Below are 17,987 nucleotides of genomic sequence, written 5' to 3'. Positions count from 1 at the left end.
AACCCTGCCCGTGGTATGGCCCAATGGGTCTTTAGTAGTGCCAGGGGGTCACCAAGCTAGAAGGGGGAGACTAGGAGGGGGGTGCTTGTTTGTATGAGTGTGTATTCTCCCGGTGGCTACATCTGTGTGGTCCCAGGACTCTGCTGGCCTAGCCTAAAAGCAGGCAGTCAGGAAAAGAGCTGGGGGTGGGCTTTGGTGGCACGGCCCCGGGTGCTGCCCATCAGCCCTTGGCTGAGCTGGGTGCCATGTGCACACCCATCCTTACTGCAGGAAGCCAGAAGCCAGGCGGTCCTTGGCCCCTAGGTCCAGGTTACTGAGAAAATCTTGCCTAGTCTTTCCTCATGCAAAGGTAACTTGTCTGTGGCCGACGTTTTTTCAGAGAGCAGTTTATTGTAGAGGGGCGTGATGTTTTCTATTTGCTTGCATCAGACCAGCATCTGTTACATATGTAACTGATTCTTTTTTTTAACGTGCAGTTGGAAGTCCATTATTGACCACCTTCTGACTCATGAGAAAACAATGTTTAAGGATTTAATGAGTAAGTTGCATGTTGCTCCCAGGGCGGGGATGGAGGGTGGTTACTGTGTTGCTAAGCCACACCCTGTAATGCCTGGACTTTCCCACATGAGGGCGCCTGTGAGCCCGTTGGTTGGGCTTTGTGGGGTACAGATTGGGTTGAGAGTTGATGCATCTGCTTTAGTGGGTTAGCAGGACCTTTGTACCTCTTTGATGCTGTTCTCACGCCCCATTACTAAAGAAATAAATGGTATCAATGCTAGTTACACGCCCTTCCTTCACTGAGGTCCCGAGTTCCCAGTGGGGAAGGCAGGTCCCACTCCAGGTGAGTTTCCCATCCTGGCCTCCGGCTTGGTCCCCTCCCTAAGTGCAGCCTCTTTGCTGCCCGTCCTAGGCATGCAGAGCAGCTCCATGAAGCTGTTCTCCAGCTCCGAGCAGAAAGCCATGCTGCTCAAACGCCAGGCCTTTGCCGTCTTCAGCGGAGAGCTTGACCAGTACCACCTCTACTTGCCCCTCATCCAAGGTAAGACGGCCGGCCGCCTAGCTCGGCCTGTGCTGCCCGGGCAGGTGGGAGCGAACTGGAACAAACTTCTGGAGGCTGGAAGTGTCTGAGGGAGTGACATCTGCTGAGAGCTTTCTGGCTAACAGACCCACACACACACACACACAGTGACCAGAGAGAAGGGGACCCACACACACACACACACACAGTGACCAGAGAGAAGGGGACCCACACACACACACAGTGACCAGAGAGAAGGAGACCCACACACACACACACACAGTGACCAGAGAGAAGGGGACCCACACACACACACACACACACAGTGACCAGAGAGAAGGGGACCCACACACACACACAGTGACCAGAGGGAAGGGGACCCACACACACACACAGTGACCAGAGAGAAGGGGACCCACACACACACACAGTGACCAGAGAGAAGGAGACCCATACACACACACAGTGACCAGAGAGAAGGAGACCCACACACACACACACACAGTGACCAGAGAGAAGGAGACCCATACACACACACAGTGACCAGAGAGAAGGAGACCCATACACACACACACACAGTGACCAGAGAGAAGGGGACCCACACACACACACACACAGTGACCAGAGAGAAGGAGACCCACACACACACACACACAGTGACCAGAGAGAAGGGGACCCACACACAAACACACACACACAGTGACCAGAGAGAAGGAGACCCCCCCCCACACACACACACACATAGTGACCAGAGGGAAGGGGACACACCCACACACAGTGACCAGAGAGAAGGAGACCCACACACACACACACACACACACAGTGACCAGAGAGAAGGAGACCCACACACACACACACACACAGTGACCAGAGAGAAGGGGACCCACATGCACACACAGTGACCAGAGAGAAGGAGACCCACATACACATACACAGTGACCAAAGGGAAGGGGACCCACACACACATCCGGCAGTGGCTGTGGTGGCAGTGAGGAGGGGAGCCCGCAGCACACTTGGCGCCTTGGCCAGATTTTACAGTGACTGAGTGCTCTGCAGGGACTGAAGAACTTCATCAGCGAATATGAGACTTGATTGTAAAAGTCAGCTATTCTGTGCCGATCATGTTGCATTAGGCAGGCATTAGGGCGCCTTGCATTAGAGCCCCCCGGGATGCCCGCCTTCCATGTCACTGAAACACCTGGTTTGAGCTGCAGCTGCCTGCCGATGCGTCCTGGGAGGCAGCACACGGTGGCCGAGGCAGCCAGGACCCGTGTGAGAGAAGAGGATGGAGTTGCAGTCACCTGGGAGTGACCCAAGGAATGGGAGATCTCTGACAATCTCTCCGCCATCTCCCTTCATCTCTTCCTCACTGCCTCTGTCTCTCTATCCCTCCCTCCCTTTCTCTTTCCCCTTCTCCAACTGTTTCTGAAAAATAAGGTGTGATGGTAGGGTGTAAGGATGCTCTGTCCACTGCATCCGGATAGAGCAGCCGCCCGATGCGCATGCGTGAGAGACACTGCCTGAGTCCCACCTCCAGCCGACCTGAGATTTTGGAAAAGGACATAGTTCTCCCCTCCGACTATTTTCCTTTGTGCTGATAATGACTTCCCAGTGGTCTTGTACATGGTTCGGGCTGGCTTTTTTTCTGATACAGTGCCAAGGTGACAGAATGTGCAAATCTATTTTAAATCACTCTCCCCCAGGATAGGAAAGAATTCTCAAAAAGCAATGTGTCTTTCTTAAGACTCATGGCTAAGTGGAAGTAAATAAAATTAATAGTTCTTGAAGTTTTTTTTATTTATTTATTTATATTGGAAAGTTAGGTATACAGAGAGGAGGAGAGAGAGAGAGAGGAAGATCTTCCCTCCACTGATTCACTCCCCTAGTGATCACAATAGCTGCAGGTGAGCCGATCCAAAGCCAGGAGCCCAGAGCCTCTTCTGGGTCTCCCACGCAGGTGCAGGAACCGAAGGCTTTGGGCCATCCTTCACTGCTCTCAGGCCACAAGCAGGGACCCGGGTGGGAAGTCGGGCTGCCGGGATACAAACCAGTGCCCATATGAGATCCCGGCATGTGCTAGGCAAGGACTTTAGCCACTAGGCTACAATGCCGGCCCCCTTGAAGATTATTTTAATCAAAGATTATGACTTCTAACATAATGAAACATTTTGTAAATACTAGAATCATAATTATAAATCCTTTGGAGATAGTGAGGCTTACTAAGTTATAATTATATGCTATGAAAGCCACCACTTGGGTTAAACAGTTCTCAGAAGTGTTTTTTTGTTTTTGTTGTTTTGTTTTGTTTGATTTGGTTTGGTTTGGTTTGGTTTGGTTTTGGAAGCCAGAGAGAGATAGAGATCTTTAGTGCACTGATTCATACCCCACATGCCTGCAGTAGCCAGGGCTAGCCAGAGTGCAGCCAGGAGCTCCAGCGCGTCTCCCGTATGGGGACAGGGATACAAGGACTTGGGACATGATATGCTGCCTCTCAGACTCACTAGCAAGAAGTGGATCCAGAGTAGCCAGGATTCGAACTAGACACTCAGATGGCATATGGACATTCCATCGTGGGAAATACATCCGTGCCTGTCCGCTCAGGACTGAGTGCAGACCTGGAAGTGTATTGTTACCAGTCCTTGGAGGTGGGGTGTCTGATGAGCTGGCACACCCAGAGCAGGGGCAGCACTCAGCTATGTCCTACCACTTGTCCCTCCCCCAGTTGGTTCCTCCTTGGCTGAGTACTAAGTTACAGAGTTACCTTCCTCCCCCTCGCTTCGCTGCACTTTAATTCGTTCCTGTGAGTTGGTGCCTCCATTGTACCCTGTCTCCCTAGTGAGTTTTGCTCCACCTATAAGCTCACTGTACTTTTTTTTTAAGATTTATTTATTTTTAATGAAAAGGCGCATTTACAGAGAGAGAGAGAGGCAGACAGAAAGATCCGTCTGCTGGTTTACTCCCCAAGTAGTCCCAGCAGTTAGAGCTGAGCTAATCCGAAGCCAGGAGCTTCTGGGTCTCCCACGCGAGTGCAGAGTCTCAAGGCTTTGGGCCGTCCTCGACTGCTTTCCCAGGCCACAAGCAGGGAGCTGGATGGGAAGTGGAACAACTGGGACACGAACTGGTGCCCATATGGGGTCCCAGTGCTTGCAAGGTGGGGATTTAGCCACTGGACCATTGCACCAGGTACCATAATTTTCCATTATGTGTTGAAAATGGGCAAGCAGACACTTCATTACACCAACCACCCGTCTAACTTGCAGAACCACAACTACCCACCCATTCATTGGTATATATGTGTGTATCTGTGTTTGGGACACAATTATAGTTATTAACAGTACTAATCATTGTATGCACAGATGCCAGTATCTGTATGGTTATGAAGTGATGACTAATTTATTCATGTGTATAAAGTTAGCAGAGTGCTGATGTAAATAGGTTATTGGGCTCTTACAGAAAGATAGATTTCTGTATATAAGTACTCCCCACTTTGTTGGTTTTGAAAAGCAGAGAGAGCTTCATCCACTGGTTTACCCCTAAAATGCTAGCAACCGCCGAAGCCAGAAGCCAGGAATGTAATCTGACTCCTTCACCCAGGTGGCACAGACCCATCCCCCCAGCCTGGGGGCACAGTGCAGGAGGCTGACACAGAGCCAGGATTGGCACCCAGTTCCTCTGATGTGGACCGCAGGCACTTTGCGCAGCACCTCAGCTGCCTGGCCAAGCGCCTGCCCCTGAGCTTGTCTGTCATCCCTTTCTCAGGACATCTCCGTCCTGCTGTCAAGCTCCTCTACTAAACTCTTCTGGGTTTATGATTTTTGTGTTTAGGTCTCAGATTTCTAGTTGGCCCTCCTTTGTAGCTTCGGTTTCTCTGCTGAGACTTTCTGGTTTTCACTGGCTTCCAGTCTCCATAATTGACAAATGGCGCGTTGGGGACAGTGGCTTTCAAGCCCTCCCCAGTGATTTCAGTGTCCGCCTGGCTCAGCTTGGGGGTTTTCACATTCAAGCTGAGGTGGACTGTGGACATTCCAGGTTGTAGTTTTGCCTGCTGCTCAGGCCAGAATAAAGAATGTTAAACCCTGTCAACTCCCTGCCTGCCTCTAAGTCCCAAGATTTCCAGCTACCTCGCCTGCCTTCCTGCGCTCGTCACCTGTTTGCTAGATGATTCTGTCTACCTTGTCCAAGGGCTTTGTTGTAATTGAAAAGGAAGAGACTAGGTATCTGCTCACGACATGGCACGTTAAGCCACTGCCTGCAATGCTGGCATCCCATAAGGGTGCTGGTTCATGTCCCAGCTGCTCCACTTCTAACCCAGCCCCCTGCTGATGTGCTTGGAAAAACCAGCAGCGCATACCCCAAGTCGTTGGGTCCCCACCACCCACATAGGAAACCCAGATGAAGCTCGTGGCCCAGCCCTGACCCAGCACAGGCTGCTGCAGCCATTAGGGTAGTAAGCCAGCGGATAAATCTTTAAAACAAGGAAAGCTAAATAAGAACTAAAATAGAATACAGTGATCCTGTCTGTCCAGAACAAGGGTGCAAACCACTTGTTTTAAATGCTAATTTGTTGACTTTCTGACCTCTGCATGAGTCTTCATTTAGCTAAAGTGCATTTAAAGGCAAGCAGTAAAAAGCCCAATTAGGCTAGCTCAGATAAAGAAGATAAAGTTCATGACTAATGTGCTGCAGCAGACCCTAGCCGGCATGAGCCAACCGCAGTTCAGCTCTTTGCTGTGGCAAGTTATTATATTCCTTGGAGACCTTAAGCTGTGAAGAAAACACAAAATCACAACCACAGTTAGCTTCAGCGGAAAAACAAGGGTGTCAGGCGTTGGACAGTCTAACCCACAGCTTTGTCCAGCTGCAGGGATTCCAGACTTTGTCACTTTTTTTTTTTTAAAGATTTATTTTTATTTTTATTACAAAGTCAGATATACTGAGAGGAGGAGAGATAGAGAGGAAGTGGAGCTGCTGGGATTAGAACCAGCGGCCATATGGGATCAAGGCGAGGACCTTAGCCACTAGGCCACGCCGCCGAGCCCGACTTTGTCACTTTTGTCACCCAGTCGCAACCTCATAGTAAATCTGTTTCATTTACTGGCTCGCTTCCTACCCAGCTCCCCTCACCTCCTCCACCAAAGAAAAAACCCAGGGTGTTGCCTGCCAGCCCGTCTCACTGCTCACCGGAGACTGTCGTTGGCTTTGGTGTTCTCAGAGCGGTCATTGGCCAGGCAGTCCCTGACCGCGCTGGGCGGAGATCCTGTCCCCAGGGCTGCCGGCTGCCCTCTGACAGCACAGGGAGCCGGGGCTGCGTGAAGGAGAAGCGTTCTCCTTAACATCCGTCTTTTCAATGCTGAGTGGTTGTGAGAGTGTCAGAGCAGGGAACGTGCGCATGTCCGAGTGGTTTCAGCTGTACTTGGAGAACCCCCAGCCTAACTGTGACCTGTTCACCGTCTTCTCTCCCTAGAACGCCTGACAGACAATCTCAGAGTGGGCCAGACGTCCGCAGCTGCCGCTCAGATGTTTCTGTTTTTCAGAGTTTTGCTGCTAAGGATATCTCCTCAGCATCTGACTTCACTGTGGCCAATCATGATCTCTGAGCTGGTAAGTGCACCTGCGCCAGGCCCTGGGAGCTTGGCAAACGCCTTCTGCTGAACACACGGCACAATGTTTCATCGAGCCATTTGTGGTCGAGAAGTTGTTTTTAATCAGATTTGTAGCACATTGCCAGCTCCTGAACAAATAAGACAGTAAAAAAGAGAAAGAGAGAGAGAAGGAAAGGAAAAAAAGATTTACTGAAAGGCAGAGAGTGACGGAGACAGGGAAAGATGGAAGTTGACCTTCCAGCGACTGGTCCGTTCCCCAAACAGCTGCAGCTGCTGGGCCGAGGCAGGGCCAGACTGAAGACAGGACCAGGAACACCACCCATGCCTCCCACGGGGGTGGATCCATGTACCTGGGTCATCTTCCGCTGCTGTCCCCGGTGTGTTAGCACAGAGCTGGATCAGAAGCAGGGCAGCCAGGACTCAGGCCAGAGCTGCTGTGTGGGATGCCAGCTGTGTCAGTGCCAGTCCCAAAGGAGGAATGCTTCAACTCTTTTATCGTACCCGACCTTGTACCTCCAACTGATTGGTAGCGTTGGATACCATGTGTAGTTTGATGTGTTGACACGCCTTTAGGTAAGTTGCCTGTGTCTCAAACAGTAACGTGAACGTACGTATTCTTTTTAAGATCCAGACATTCGTGCAGCTGGAAGAGGATCTGAAAGAGGAAGATGAGTCATTGCGGTGAGCTGGCACGGGGTCTGTGTGTGTGTCCCCAGGCAGGCCAGGCAGTGCACTTTGCTTTATTGTGTGGGGTTACCCGGCGTCAACTGCAGGCTCATGAAGGGACCAGCTGCCCTGGAAACGTCTCTTTGAAACAGTCCTCTGTAAGGCTATTTTATAAACAAATAGGTTGTGTGGCAGATGTGGATGAATTTATTTATAACTTTTTTTTTTTTTGCTTTGCTATGTGCTTTCTAGAAACGGCAACAAAGTGAACAGAGTGAAGGCATCAGCGGCCGAGAGCCCCGGGCCCGGGGAAGGGGAGATGGCCCAGAGCGAGCTGGGCCTGTACTTGTCAGCGTGCAAGTTCCTGGACACAGCGCTTGCTTTCCCGCCAGACAGGATGCCGCTGTTCCAGATGTGAGCCTCTGCAGTTGCTGCGTTTTCTTGGCCTCCCGCACGTCCTCTCGTTCTGCCAGCAGTTGACCGTCCTTGAGAAGCCCGGTCGAGGCGTGGTCAGCATTGCTCGCCGAGTCCCTCGGGGAAATCGGGACTCCTATGGCTTCAGGCCCTTGGCTCACAGTTGCACCCACAGATGCGTGTCTATGGCTGCAGGAGGCGGACATGTGTGGCTAGCTGCATCTGCCACTTGAATGCTTACAAAGTCCAGGTCCCCCCAGATGGTCCTCACTGCTTTGGTGTGGCTTTTTTTCTGGTCTATTTTTTGTTAGATGGGAATGCATATATATTTTTTGGAGCATGTGATATCCAATTCTGCTTGCCCTTCCAGCATGCGCTTCCCATGGCCCCTGACGCAGACATGTCTGCAGATCATCTCGTGCCTGGGCCCAGAGCCTCCTTGCCTCTCTCCTGCTGCGAGCAGAGCAGGCCTGTGGGTTACCAAGGGCACATAACTAAGTTGGAAGGAGCCGATCTGAGAAGGCCACACACACATCGCACGTTTCCAATTCTTTGATACTCTAGAAAACTTGCAGCTGTGGGACAAGGTCACAGCTGTGACAGCACTGAGCGAGACACCATAAGGGTGAGCCTGGCATCATTCGGCATCTGCCCACCCACCCTTAGACCACACACCACCAAGAGCAAGCCTGAGGAATCTGACTGGGATAACACGTCTGCGTGGGTTTACCGACGAAACCTGGGCTCGGCTCTGGTGTGTCTGTGACCAGAGGGGAGGCAGTGCACCCATGGGGCTGGGATATTCCTGGGCTCTCGGTATTTTCTGCTCAGCCTGGCTGCAAACCAAAACTAGTCCAAAGCAGAAAGCCTGTAGGCTCATACATGCACAGATGTGCATTGGCAGGATTATTCGTGATAGATAGGAGCTGCAAGCAACCCAGTAACTGATGTGCAGGTAAATAGCATGTGCTTTAGCCGCTCATTCAGCAATGAACAGAAGTGCAGTACTGGAGCCAGAGCTGTGGTGTATCAGGCTAAGCTTCTGCTTGCAATGCCAGCATCCCATGTAGGAGCCTGAATTCAAGTCCTTACTACTCAGCTTCCAATCCCACCGCCTGCTAATGTGCCTGGGAAGTGCTTAATTCCTTGCCTGCTATGTGGGAGACCTGGATGGAGTGCTGGCTCCTGGTTTCAGCCTGACCCAGGCATGGCTGTTATGACCATCAGGGCACATAGAAGATCTGTCTGTCTGTCTGTCTGTCTCTGTTTCTCTCTTTACCTTTTGAGTAACAATCTGAAAGAAAGAGGAGGAGGGGAAAGGGGAAGGAAGGAAAAGTGTTGACACAGCAAGGTGGAGGAGCCTGCCAGGGGTGATGTGTGGTGCTGGGTGAAGGAAGCCACGCACAGAGAAACGTGACCAGGGCTTCCACTCACACTAGTGTGTCTGTCAGCGACAGAAAGTTAGATGCTCTGTTGCCTGGACCCCAGGGGCAGGAGGGGAATGATGGGGAATGATGGCGGGGGAGCAGGGTTTTTCTTTTTTTTTTTTTTAAAGATTTATTTATTTTTATTACAAAGTCAGATATACAGAGAGGAGAGACAGAGAGGAAGATCTTCCGTCCGATGATTCACTCCCCAAGTGACCGCAACGGCCAGTGCTGCGCCGACCTGAAGCCAAAACCAGGAACCTCTTCTGGGTCTCCCACATGGGTGCAGGGTCCCAAGGCTTTGGGCCGTCCTCGACTGCTTTCCCAGGCCACAAGCAGGGAGCTGGATGGGAAATGGAGCTGCCAGGATTAGAACTGGCGTCCATATGGGATCCCGGGGCGTTCAAGGCGAGGACTTTAGGCGCTAGGCCACGCCGCCGGGCCCACGGTTTTTCGTTATGGTGAAATCAGTGGCGGGGCTCCCATGCGCTGTGAGTCAGTGAATGCAGTGCCAGCCACGCTATCATAGACGCGTGGGGGTTCCCTGAGCCACACGCCTGACCTTGACTGTCTCTACTCCAGTTACCGGTGGGCGTTCGTCCCAGAGGTGGACACGGAGGGCCCCACCTCCCCGTCAGAGCTGGAGGAGGACCACCAGGAGTGCAAACCACATACCGTCAGGATTCTGGAACTTCTCAAGGCCAAGTATGGTGTAAGTATTTCTCTTTTTGATAGCTGCGTTTGCTGTTGCTCTGCCTTTCAGATAGAATCACCTCTTGAGATCAATGAGAAATAAACTGTCCTCACGGCTGAGGAGCGGAATAAATCATGAATAACAAGCCTTGAGACCCCCATTTTTTTAGAGATGTATTTTATTTTTATTTGAAAAATTGAGTGATGGAGAGGGAGAGACAGAGGCAGAGAGATCCTCCACTCACTTGTTCCCTTCCCAAGTGGCCGCATCAGTCAGAGCTGAGCCAATCCGAAGCCGGGAGGCAGGAGCTTCTTCCAGGTCTCCCACACGGGTGCAGAGTCTCAAGACTTTGGGCCGTCCTCGACTGCTTTTCCAGGCCACAGACAGGGAGCTGGATGGGAAGTGGAGCCAGCTGGGACACGATGTCCCCCAATTTTAATGACAAGCAAGCGTTTTCAAAATGCATCTCTTTGTTGTGGTACTTAACATGGTAACACATTGCAGCTGTATTTCCTCATTTCTGGGTTTCACAGACATTCTCCACCGGGTTGACATGGTCATTTTACTTCAATCCCTCTGCCTAAGGAGATGAGCAGCTGGGAGGAATGGCAGAGGGGCTCAGGGTAGACACTGGGGAGAGGGCAGAGAGCAGGCACTGGGGCTCTGTCTCCGGGCCCCTCATGGGTTTGCGTGGCTTTGTCTTTCAGGAAGCGGGTGGCTCGGACGAGGTCACGGCCAAGAACGAGCTCCCCCTGCTGCGCCAGCACTCGGTCTCCAGCATCAGGCAGCTCATACCCTTCTTCAGCATGCTCAGCTCCGCCTTTAAGGCCCCGAGTCAGCTGCCAGCCGCAAGCTTCCTCCGCCCCGACAGCCCACGCCTCTTAAAGCAGCTGGAGGAATGTGTGGAACATGACTTTCTAGAATATCCAGAATGTTAACCCTGTGAGAGTGTCGCCTCCGCTTTGGGGCTTCAGCACACTCCAGGGTGGCATCCCCGAGCTGGAAGCACTTTGAAAGGAACCCACTCCAATGCAGAAAGTTAATTCCAGATCATTCTCTGTCCAGCCGCAAAGCACGCACATCCCCCAAATGCCTTGTAATATTTCTTGGGTCTGATCCTGTATTTCTTTCGCAATGTACGGAAATGGAAAGAAAAGGAATCTGTCACCCAGCAGTGACTCCCAACTTGTCACTGGAAGTTAAGCCCAAGAAGGAAGGAACTGCTGGCTGTGTCGAAGCGGAAATGTGACCCTGCTCAGGACATTTCTCTAAAAGTATAAGCTTATTAAAGATTCTTATTTTTAATCTTTTTCACAAGCATCTTTTTTTTTTAAAGGTTTATTCATTTTATTACAAAGTCAGATATACAGAGAGGAGAAGAGACAGAGAGGAAGATCTTCCGTCCGGTGATTCACTCCCCAAGTGACCACAACGGGCCGGTGCGCACCGATCCGAAGCCGGGAACCAGGAGCCTCTTCTGGGTCTCCCACACGGTGCAGGGTCCCAATGCATTGGGCCGTCCTCGACTGTTTTCCCAGGCCACAAGCAGGGAGCTAGATGGGAAGTGGAGCTGCCGGGATTAGAACCGGCGCCCATATGGGATCCCGGGGCTTTCAAGGCGAGGACTTTAGCCGCTAGGCCACGCCGCCGGGCCCTTCACAAGCATCTTTTAAAGCATTCATTTTCGTCCTGCATCTCCCAAACTAAAGCATATTGGTACTTCCCAAGAATAAGGGCCCGTTTCCTGTCCCAAGGGAGCCCCCACAGGTGTCTGGGTGTGGCCCCATTCCTGTCCCTGGAAGTCCTGTTGGCACTGCTGAGCTGAGTAGGAAACATGGCACCTGTAATTTCCAACCGCTGTCAGGTCTGCCGTGTGCCATGAGGTGCACCCCCAGTGCTGTCTGTTCAGAACATGTCAGCCAGCAACATCACGGGCACTTCCTGTGTCCAGGCAGCAGGCACACCCAGTCCATGCTGCTCCTGCTGTGTTCTTGCCCAGGGCCCTAATACTGCCATGCATCCCGTACTGCCCATGCCCCCTTGCCCTGTCCAGGCGTGGTCTCCAGCTAGGCAGCATCCCTTTCCCACACTGCAGAGCCTGTCACCTTCTGCCAGCCATCCCACCTGGCGTCCTCGCCTGGAGCTGTTTCTCCCAGGTAGGAAGCCCTCATGCTCCATGCATGAGCCTAGTTCACCTCCCACGCCAGCCTGTCTCACCATCTTCTGCTCAGCCACAGAGCCTCGCGCGTTTCTCGCCATGGACTATCAGGGATGCAGAGAGTCCTGTTGCACATGCCCAGGCCCACCCCTGCCATGTGCAGGGCTGAGTACTAAGGTTCTCGTAACATCTTGCGACTTCCAAGTTGTGCATTTGTGTGTCATTAGTCCCAGTGTGGCTTTCGGGGGCTGCAGAGCCACCCATTGGCAAAAGCAAGACCCTCAAAGCCCTGAAGAGTCTGTGCACCCACACAGGGACTCGCTGGAAGTCCCAGTGCTTTTGCGTGCAGCAGGTGTCTTTGCACTTTGGGTCTCTGCAGTTGATCGTTCCTCAGTGTAGGACTGGAAGGGATTTCTCTCCTACGTGCATATGCTCTGGGCTCCCTGTCCTCCAGGGTGGGAGGAGGTAACTGCCCAGGGCCACTAGGAAATGTCAGGGGCAGGGATGGTATTCCTGCCTCCTGGTTTTGGCCTGGTCCAGCACTTGCCTTAGCAATCCCCTCCCCAGTGACTATCTTTCAAAAAAATAAAACAGACCTCCTAAATAAAAACTGTATTCATAGCAAAGGACTACTGTCACAGATACCTAGGGTGTGGTTCTCTTTTTTTTAATATTGATACATTTGGAAGCTGACACAGTGACTCAATTGGCTAATCCTCTGGCTTGCAGTGCCAGCATCCCCTATGGGCACTGCTTTGTGTCCTGGCTGCTCCGTTCCCATCCAGTTCCTTGCTGTGGCCTGGGAACACGGAGGAAAATGACCCAAAGCCTTAAGACCCTGCACTGATGTGAGAGACTCAGAAGAGGCTCCTAGTTCCTGGCTTCAGACCAGCTCAACTCCAAGGCATTGCAGCCATTTGAAGAGTGACCAAGAGCATAAAGGATCTCTTTCTCTGTGTCTCTCTCTGCAAATCTACCATATCCAATAAAAGTAAATAAATCTTTACCAAAAAAATAAATAAATAACTGCCCCACGCTGGCAGATCTGGGGCCCATGAATGATGTGAGCCCCAGGCAGGAAGAACAGGCTTGGGGGCTTCTACGCTTACAGCATGGGGGCTAGGAATTCTCAAGGGAGGCAGATTGCTGAGGGAGTACATTACAGGTGAGGAATGACTTGGGGGAACTTCCATTGACCAGGCCACTGTACGTGCAGGTAAGTGAGAGGGTTGAGACTGAACAGTTTCAAGGAGGGAAATTAGAGGACCTTTGTGGGTCAGACCAGTGTACCTGTGCACATGGGAGGCCTGAGCTGTGCTGGTTAGCATCAACCACTGCCCACCAGTGCATACGAGAGCTGGAGGACCTGCCTGGCAGGGCTAGACCAGTGTACCTGCTAGTGAGTGTTGGGGCAGGGAGTGAGCTACATTAGCCTGGGCCATGACGCTAAATAGTATGCAAAAGAACTGGGTTTGGGGCAGATTCTGGGAGGTGGGGATTTGTGAGCTCACCCCTGTGTGACTGCAGTATCTGCTGGTTTGCTCAAGAGCTGGGGGTGGTGATGGGCTGAGCTAGGCATAATCATGGAACTCACTGACGCTGAACAGGAACTGGAGTTGGTAACAGGCCAGAGCAGTCCAGGCTGAGGCACCCACAGGCTCACCCAAGAATTGGATGTGGGGTGGGCCAGGCTACAACATCCACCAGCACACCCAAAGGCCAAGACTGGGAAGCAGACGATGTCAGATAAGGACCTAGCACCCGCTGGCACATGTGAGCTCTGGGTCTGGGAGTGGGCCTGGTGGGAAACTTGGGGAACTCCCCAGCTGGGCTGTAGTTCCTGTTGGTGAACATGTGAGTCAGGCCTGGGTGTGGGCCAGGCAAGGCTGCACAACTTGTCAACAGCTGTGTGGACTGGCTCAGGGGATAGACCAGGGCAGGGTCAGGCCAAACCATAGCACACTGGCATGTGTAGGAGCCAGAATTAGGTGTGGCCCATGCTGGGCTAGGCTCTCATACCCACTGATTTACATGAGAACCATGGATGAGGGCAGGCTGGGCACACTAGGCTGCAGCACCCACCAGCAAAAGTTGAGACTAAGTGTGGGTTGTGCCAGGCCATGCCATAGCATCTGATGGCAAGGGCTGAGATGGGGTTACACTATGCCAGGCTGAGTACCACCAGCATGCACAAGATATGTGACTGGGAACGGATTGCTAGGGAATTCAAGGGGTCTTCCTTGCTGAGCTACAGTTCCCACTGGTGAGTGCAAGAGTCAGGAATGGGGGCAAACCGGGCTGAACAAGGGTGCAAAATCCCTTGGCATGTGTGTGAGCTGGGTCTGATGTGTGCTTAACTGGGCTGGGCTCCAGCACCCACTGGCACTCACAAGAGCCAGAGTGGATGTGGTACAGGCTAGGCAAGGTCACAGACCTGCTGAGCCATGTATAAGCTGGTCTGTGGTTGGACCAGGCAGAGCAGGGCTTTAGCACCCACCAAAAAGAGCCAGAATGGGTGGAGGCTGCTCTGCTAAGGCCACGGTATCCACCATGAAGGTCAGGACTGGAGGTAGGCCAAGTCAGGCTGAGTCAAGCATCCATAGATGTAAATGAGATCTGCCACTGGGAGCTGGGCTGATAGGGGTGTTTGGGAAACTCCCATTAAGATGCAGCCCTGGGGCCCAGCACAGTAGCCTAGCAGGCAAGGTTCTCACCTTGCACACACCAGGATCCCATGTGGGCACCAGTTCTAATCCCAGCAGCTCCACTTCCCATCCAGCTCCCTGCTTGTGGCCTGGGAAAGCAGTCAAGGACGGCCCAAAGCCTTGGGCCCCTGCACCACTTAGGAGACCTGGAAGAGACTGTTGGCTCTAGGCTTCAGATCGGTGCAGCTCCGGCCATTGCAACCACTTAGGCAGTAAATCAATGGACAGAAGATCTTCCTCTCTGTATACCTGACTTTCCAATAACAATAAATAAATCTTAAAAAAAAAAGATGCAGCCTTGGCAGGTAAGCATGAGAACTGAAGCTGGGGGCAGTCCAGGCCAAGACAAACCAGGCTACAGTACCCGTTGGCATACATGTGGGTCAGGTCCGGGGAGGGCTTGGCTGAGCCATTATACAACACCCACTGGCGGACGGGAGAGGCTGGGTTGGGATACAACACCTGACAGTTCATAATAGGGCTAGGCCTGGCAGGGCTGGGCTGCAGCACCCTCCACCAGCATGAGCTGGGACTGAGAAGATAGAGCTGAGCCAGGCTGCAGCCGGTAAATGTCGAGATGATATGGACCTTGCCAGCCTGTGCCACAGCATCCACCAGAACATGCAAGACCCCAGGCTGGGAGCAAACCTGATGAGGGGACTGCAAGGGCTCCCTCCTGGGCCACTGCTCCCACAGGTGAGCCTGAGAGCTAGGACTTGGCATGGACCCGGCTGGGGAGGGCTGCAGCAATTGTAGGCCTGTGTGTGAGCTGGGTTTGGGGGAGGCCAGGCTGGACCAGGCCACTGCATTTACATGCACATGCAAGAGCCAGGATGAGTGCCAACTGGCTGGGCTTTACCGCAGCATCTGCTGGCAAGTGCTGGGATAGGGTACAAGTCATGTCACACTGGACTACAATACTGCCTGGAAAATGCAAGGTCCTGGACTGGGACTGTACCTAGTAGGGAAACTGTGGACACTCCTTTGCAGGGCTGCCAACTCCCACTGCTGTGCGTGAGAGCCAGGGCTGGGCGCCAGGCTGGACAGGGCAGCATCTGATGGTATATGTGTGGACTGGATCGTGGGATGGAGTGGGCTGAGCTAAGCTGCCGCACCCATAAGTGTACACGAGAGGCCAAGTGGGGTGTGGCATGGACCAGACAAGTCTACTGCACATCCTGGCACACTTAGGAACTTGGGCTGATGGCAGGCCTGGTGGGGGTAATTAGGGCTTGCCCCAGCTGGGCTGCAGACTCCACTGGTGTGTGCAAGGGCTAGGTCTGTGACATGTTGGATTGGGCTGGCCGCAGCAGCCATCGCTTTGCATAGGACGTGGAACTGGGACAGAACTGATCAAGCAGCTGCAATCACCAGTGTTTGGGTAGCCTGAGCGAGTGATGGAACAGAACTGGACCGCAACCCTCCCACCCTAATCACTGGTCTTCATGGGCCTGTATTCTTGTCAACTGTGCAAACACCAAAACTAAAATATAATTTTAAAAATAGTAATTATGTATTTAGCGTAAAGCTCACCACTACCAGACACACACAGATGGAAGTTCATTTGTGTTTCCCAGTTACTCTTACAAGGCTAACGATTGCCCCAAGATCCCCACACATCCACAGTGTTGTGGGATAAGCCGATATCATGTGCAGGATCCATGATCTTTAGCCCTTACTTTCGTATCCCTGCAAACAAAACTGTAGCTGATTCTTGAGCTTCTTACACTTTCTCTAGAGCCACTTTTTTTTTTTTAAGATTTACTTATTTTTATTGGAAAGTCAGATTTATAGACTTAAGGAGAGAGATCCTCCCTCTGCTAGTACAATCCCCAGGTGGCCACAACAGCTGGAACAGAACCAATCCAAAGTCAGGAGCTTCTTAGGGTCTCCCAAGTGGGTGCAGGGTCCCAAGGCTTTCCCAAGCCACAAGCAGGGAGTTGGAAGGGAAGTGGAGCAGCCAGGATATGAACCAGCACCCATATGGGAGCCCACTGCAAGCCAGGTAAAGACTTTAGCCACTAGGCTACCATGCCAGGCCACAATTATTTTTAAGGGGGTTATTTGAAAGGCAGAATGACAGAAAGGGGGAGTGAGGTCTTCCCCACAGATTCCTCTGGTACCTCATTGTCAGAGGGAGTGAGTCTGCTGCCCATCAACCAGCCTCTCGGCGCCCGAGAGACACACAGACGCCACAGGGGTTCCCAAAGCAGTTCCGGTTTATTTGGGAATACAAGTTCTTATATAGAGCAGTGAACAGCCTCAGGCCAGGAATTCCAGGAGAGAACTAGGAGCCAATGGTCATCAGCACGAATGCAGAAGCTACCTCCCCCATAGGCCAGGGGCAGGTGAGTGAAATAGCCCTGCCCAATCAGTCTTTGTTTAAAACAACTTGATCCCCACCCTGGTTGATGCCAGCCCTTGGCTGCCATCTTGTTCGCCACGTGTAGGGCAGTGACCTTGAGTGTTAGTCGCCATCTTGTTGAACCAGTGACTTATTCGCCCTTTGAGCCCCACAAGGGGGAGAGATCTTTATCCAGTGCTTCACCCTCAGATGGTTGCAGTAGCCAGGGCTGAACCTGGCTGAAACCAGGAGCCTGGTCCTCTGGCTAGGTCTACGAGGCTGCAGGGGCTCAGGCACTTGGGCAGTTGTGCACTGCTTTGCCAGGTGCAGTAGCAGGGAGCTGGATCTGAAACAAAGTAGCCCAGTGACATAGGAGCCAGCTTAGCAGGTAATGGCTGAACCACCTACAACAGCTGCCCCTCTCGGGGCATTTTCTGACTCTGTCTCCTCCAATCCTGGGCATGCCCTCTGGTGTTCTGCAAAGGGGAGTTGTGAAACGGAGTTCAGTTCTGGACTCACACACATGGGCACACAAGGCTTCTCACCCTGTTGGTGCTCAGAACAACCACTTGGCATTTTCTCTTCGGCGTGATAGCTGTGAACTGGCCTTCTTCGTGACCTAACTACTTCCTGTCTTCTTGCAGAAGCTGCAAAGTGCAGCATAACTTCCTGTAGAAATCAGGATTGCCTCTGGGTTGGACAAGGCTGTTACAGGTGGGTTCAACGCCATGCCTGGGAATTGCAGGTGCTGAAATAGAGCACGCGGCCCCCTTCTGGCTGAGGGGCTGATGGGATCCTGGGTCAGCTCAGCACAGGCCCCCACAGCGCCAATTCCACCTCCCACGGCGGTGGGCAGCTTGCTCCTGCTGTCAGTGTGCTGTGCCCACTCCTCTGCACTCCTCCTCCTCCTCTCTCACCTAGCCACGCCTCTCCACCACCTGGCTCTGCACCTAAATGG

The 17,987-nt window shown here is 52.5% G+C and overlaps 1 protein-coding gene across 4 annotated transcripts in view; it reads left to right on the top strand.

Moving 5' to 3' along the window:
- Positions 1 to 11,132, top strand: part of DOP1B (DOP1 leucine zipper like protein B) — a 105,111-nt gene extending 93,979 nt beyond the window's left edge. For 3 of the 4 annotated variants that reach the window (XM_058661652.1, XM_058661651.1, XM_058661653.1), the window contains 7 exons: positions 477 to 538; positions 911 to 1,039; positions 6,483 to 6,619; positions 7,247 to 7,302; positions 7,540 to 7,701; positions 9,711 to 9,840; positions 10,530 to 11,132. In XM_058661652.1, coding sequence (XP_058517635.1) covers positions 477 to 538; positions 911 to 1,039; positions 6,483 to 6,619; positions 7,247 to 7,302; positions 7,540 to 7,701; positions 9,711 to 9,840; positions 10,530 to 10,760 — 907 coding nt within the window. In that variant the 3' untranslated portion in view covers positions 10,761 to 11,132. Of the gene's footprint in view, positions 1 to 476; positions 539 to 910; positions 1,040 to 6,482; positions 6,620 to 7,246; positions 7,303 to 7,539; positions 7,702 to 9,710; positions 9,841 to 10,529 lie in introns of those variants that run through there. The other variant, XR_009245147.1, reaches the window with a different exon arrangement.
- Positions 11,133 to 17,987: the final 6,855 nt, after the last annotated feature.

The sequence above is a fragment of the Ochotona princeps genome, chromosome 3, assembly GCF_030435755.1.
Source record: "Ochotona princeps isolate mOchPri1 chromosome 3, mOchPri1.hap1, whole genome shotgun sequence".
Taxonomy (NCBI): Eukaryota; Metazoa; Chordata; class Mammalia; order Lagomorpha; family Ochotonidae; genus Ochotona; species Ochotona princeps.
The sequence above is the reverse complement of the archived record's forward strand: the minus strand, read 5'-3'. Positions and strand labels throughout refer to the sequence as shown.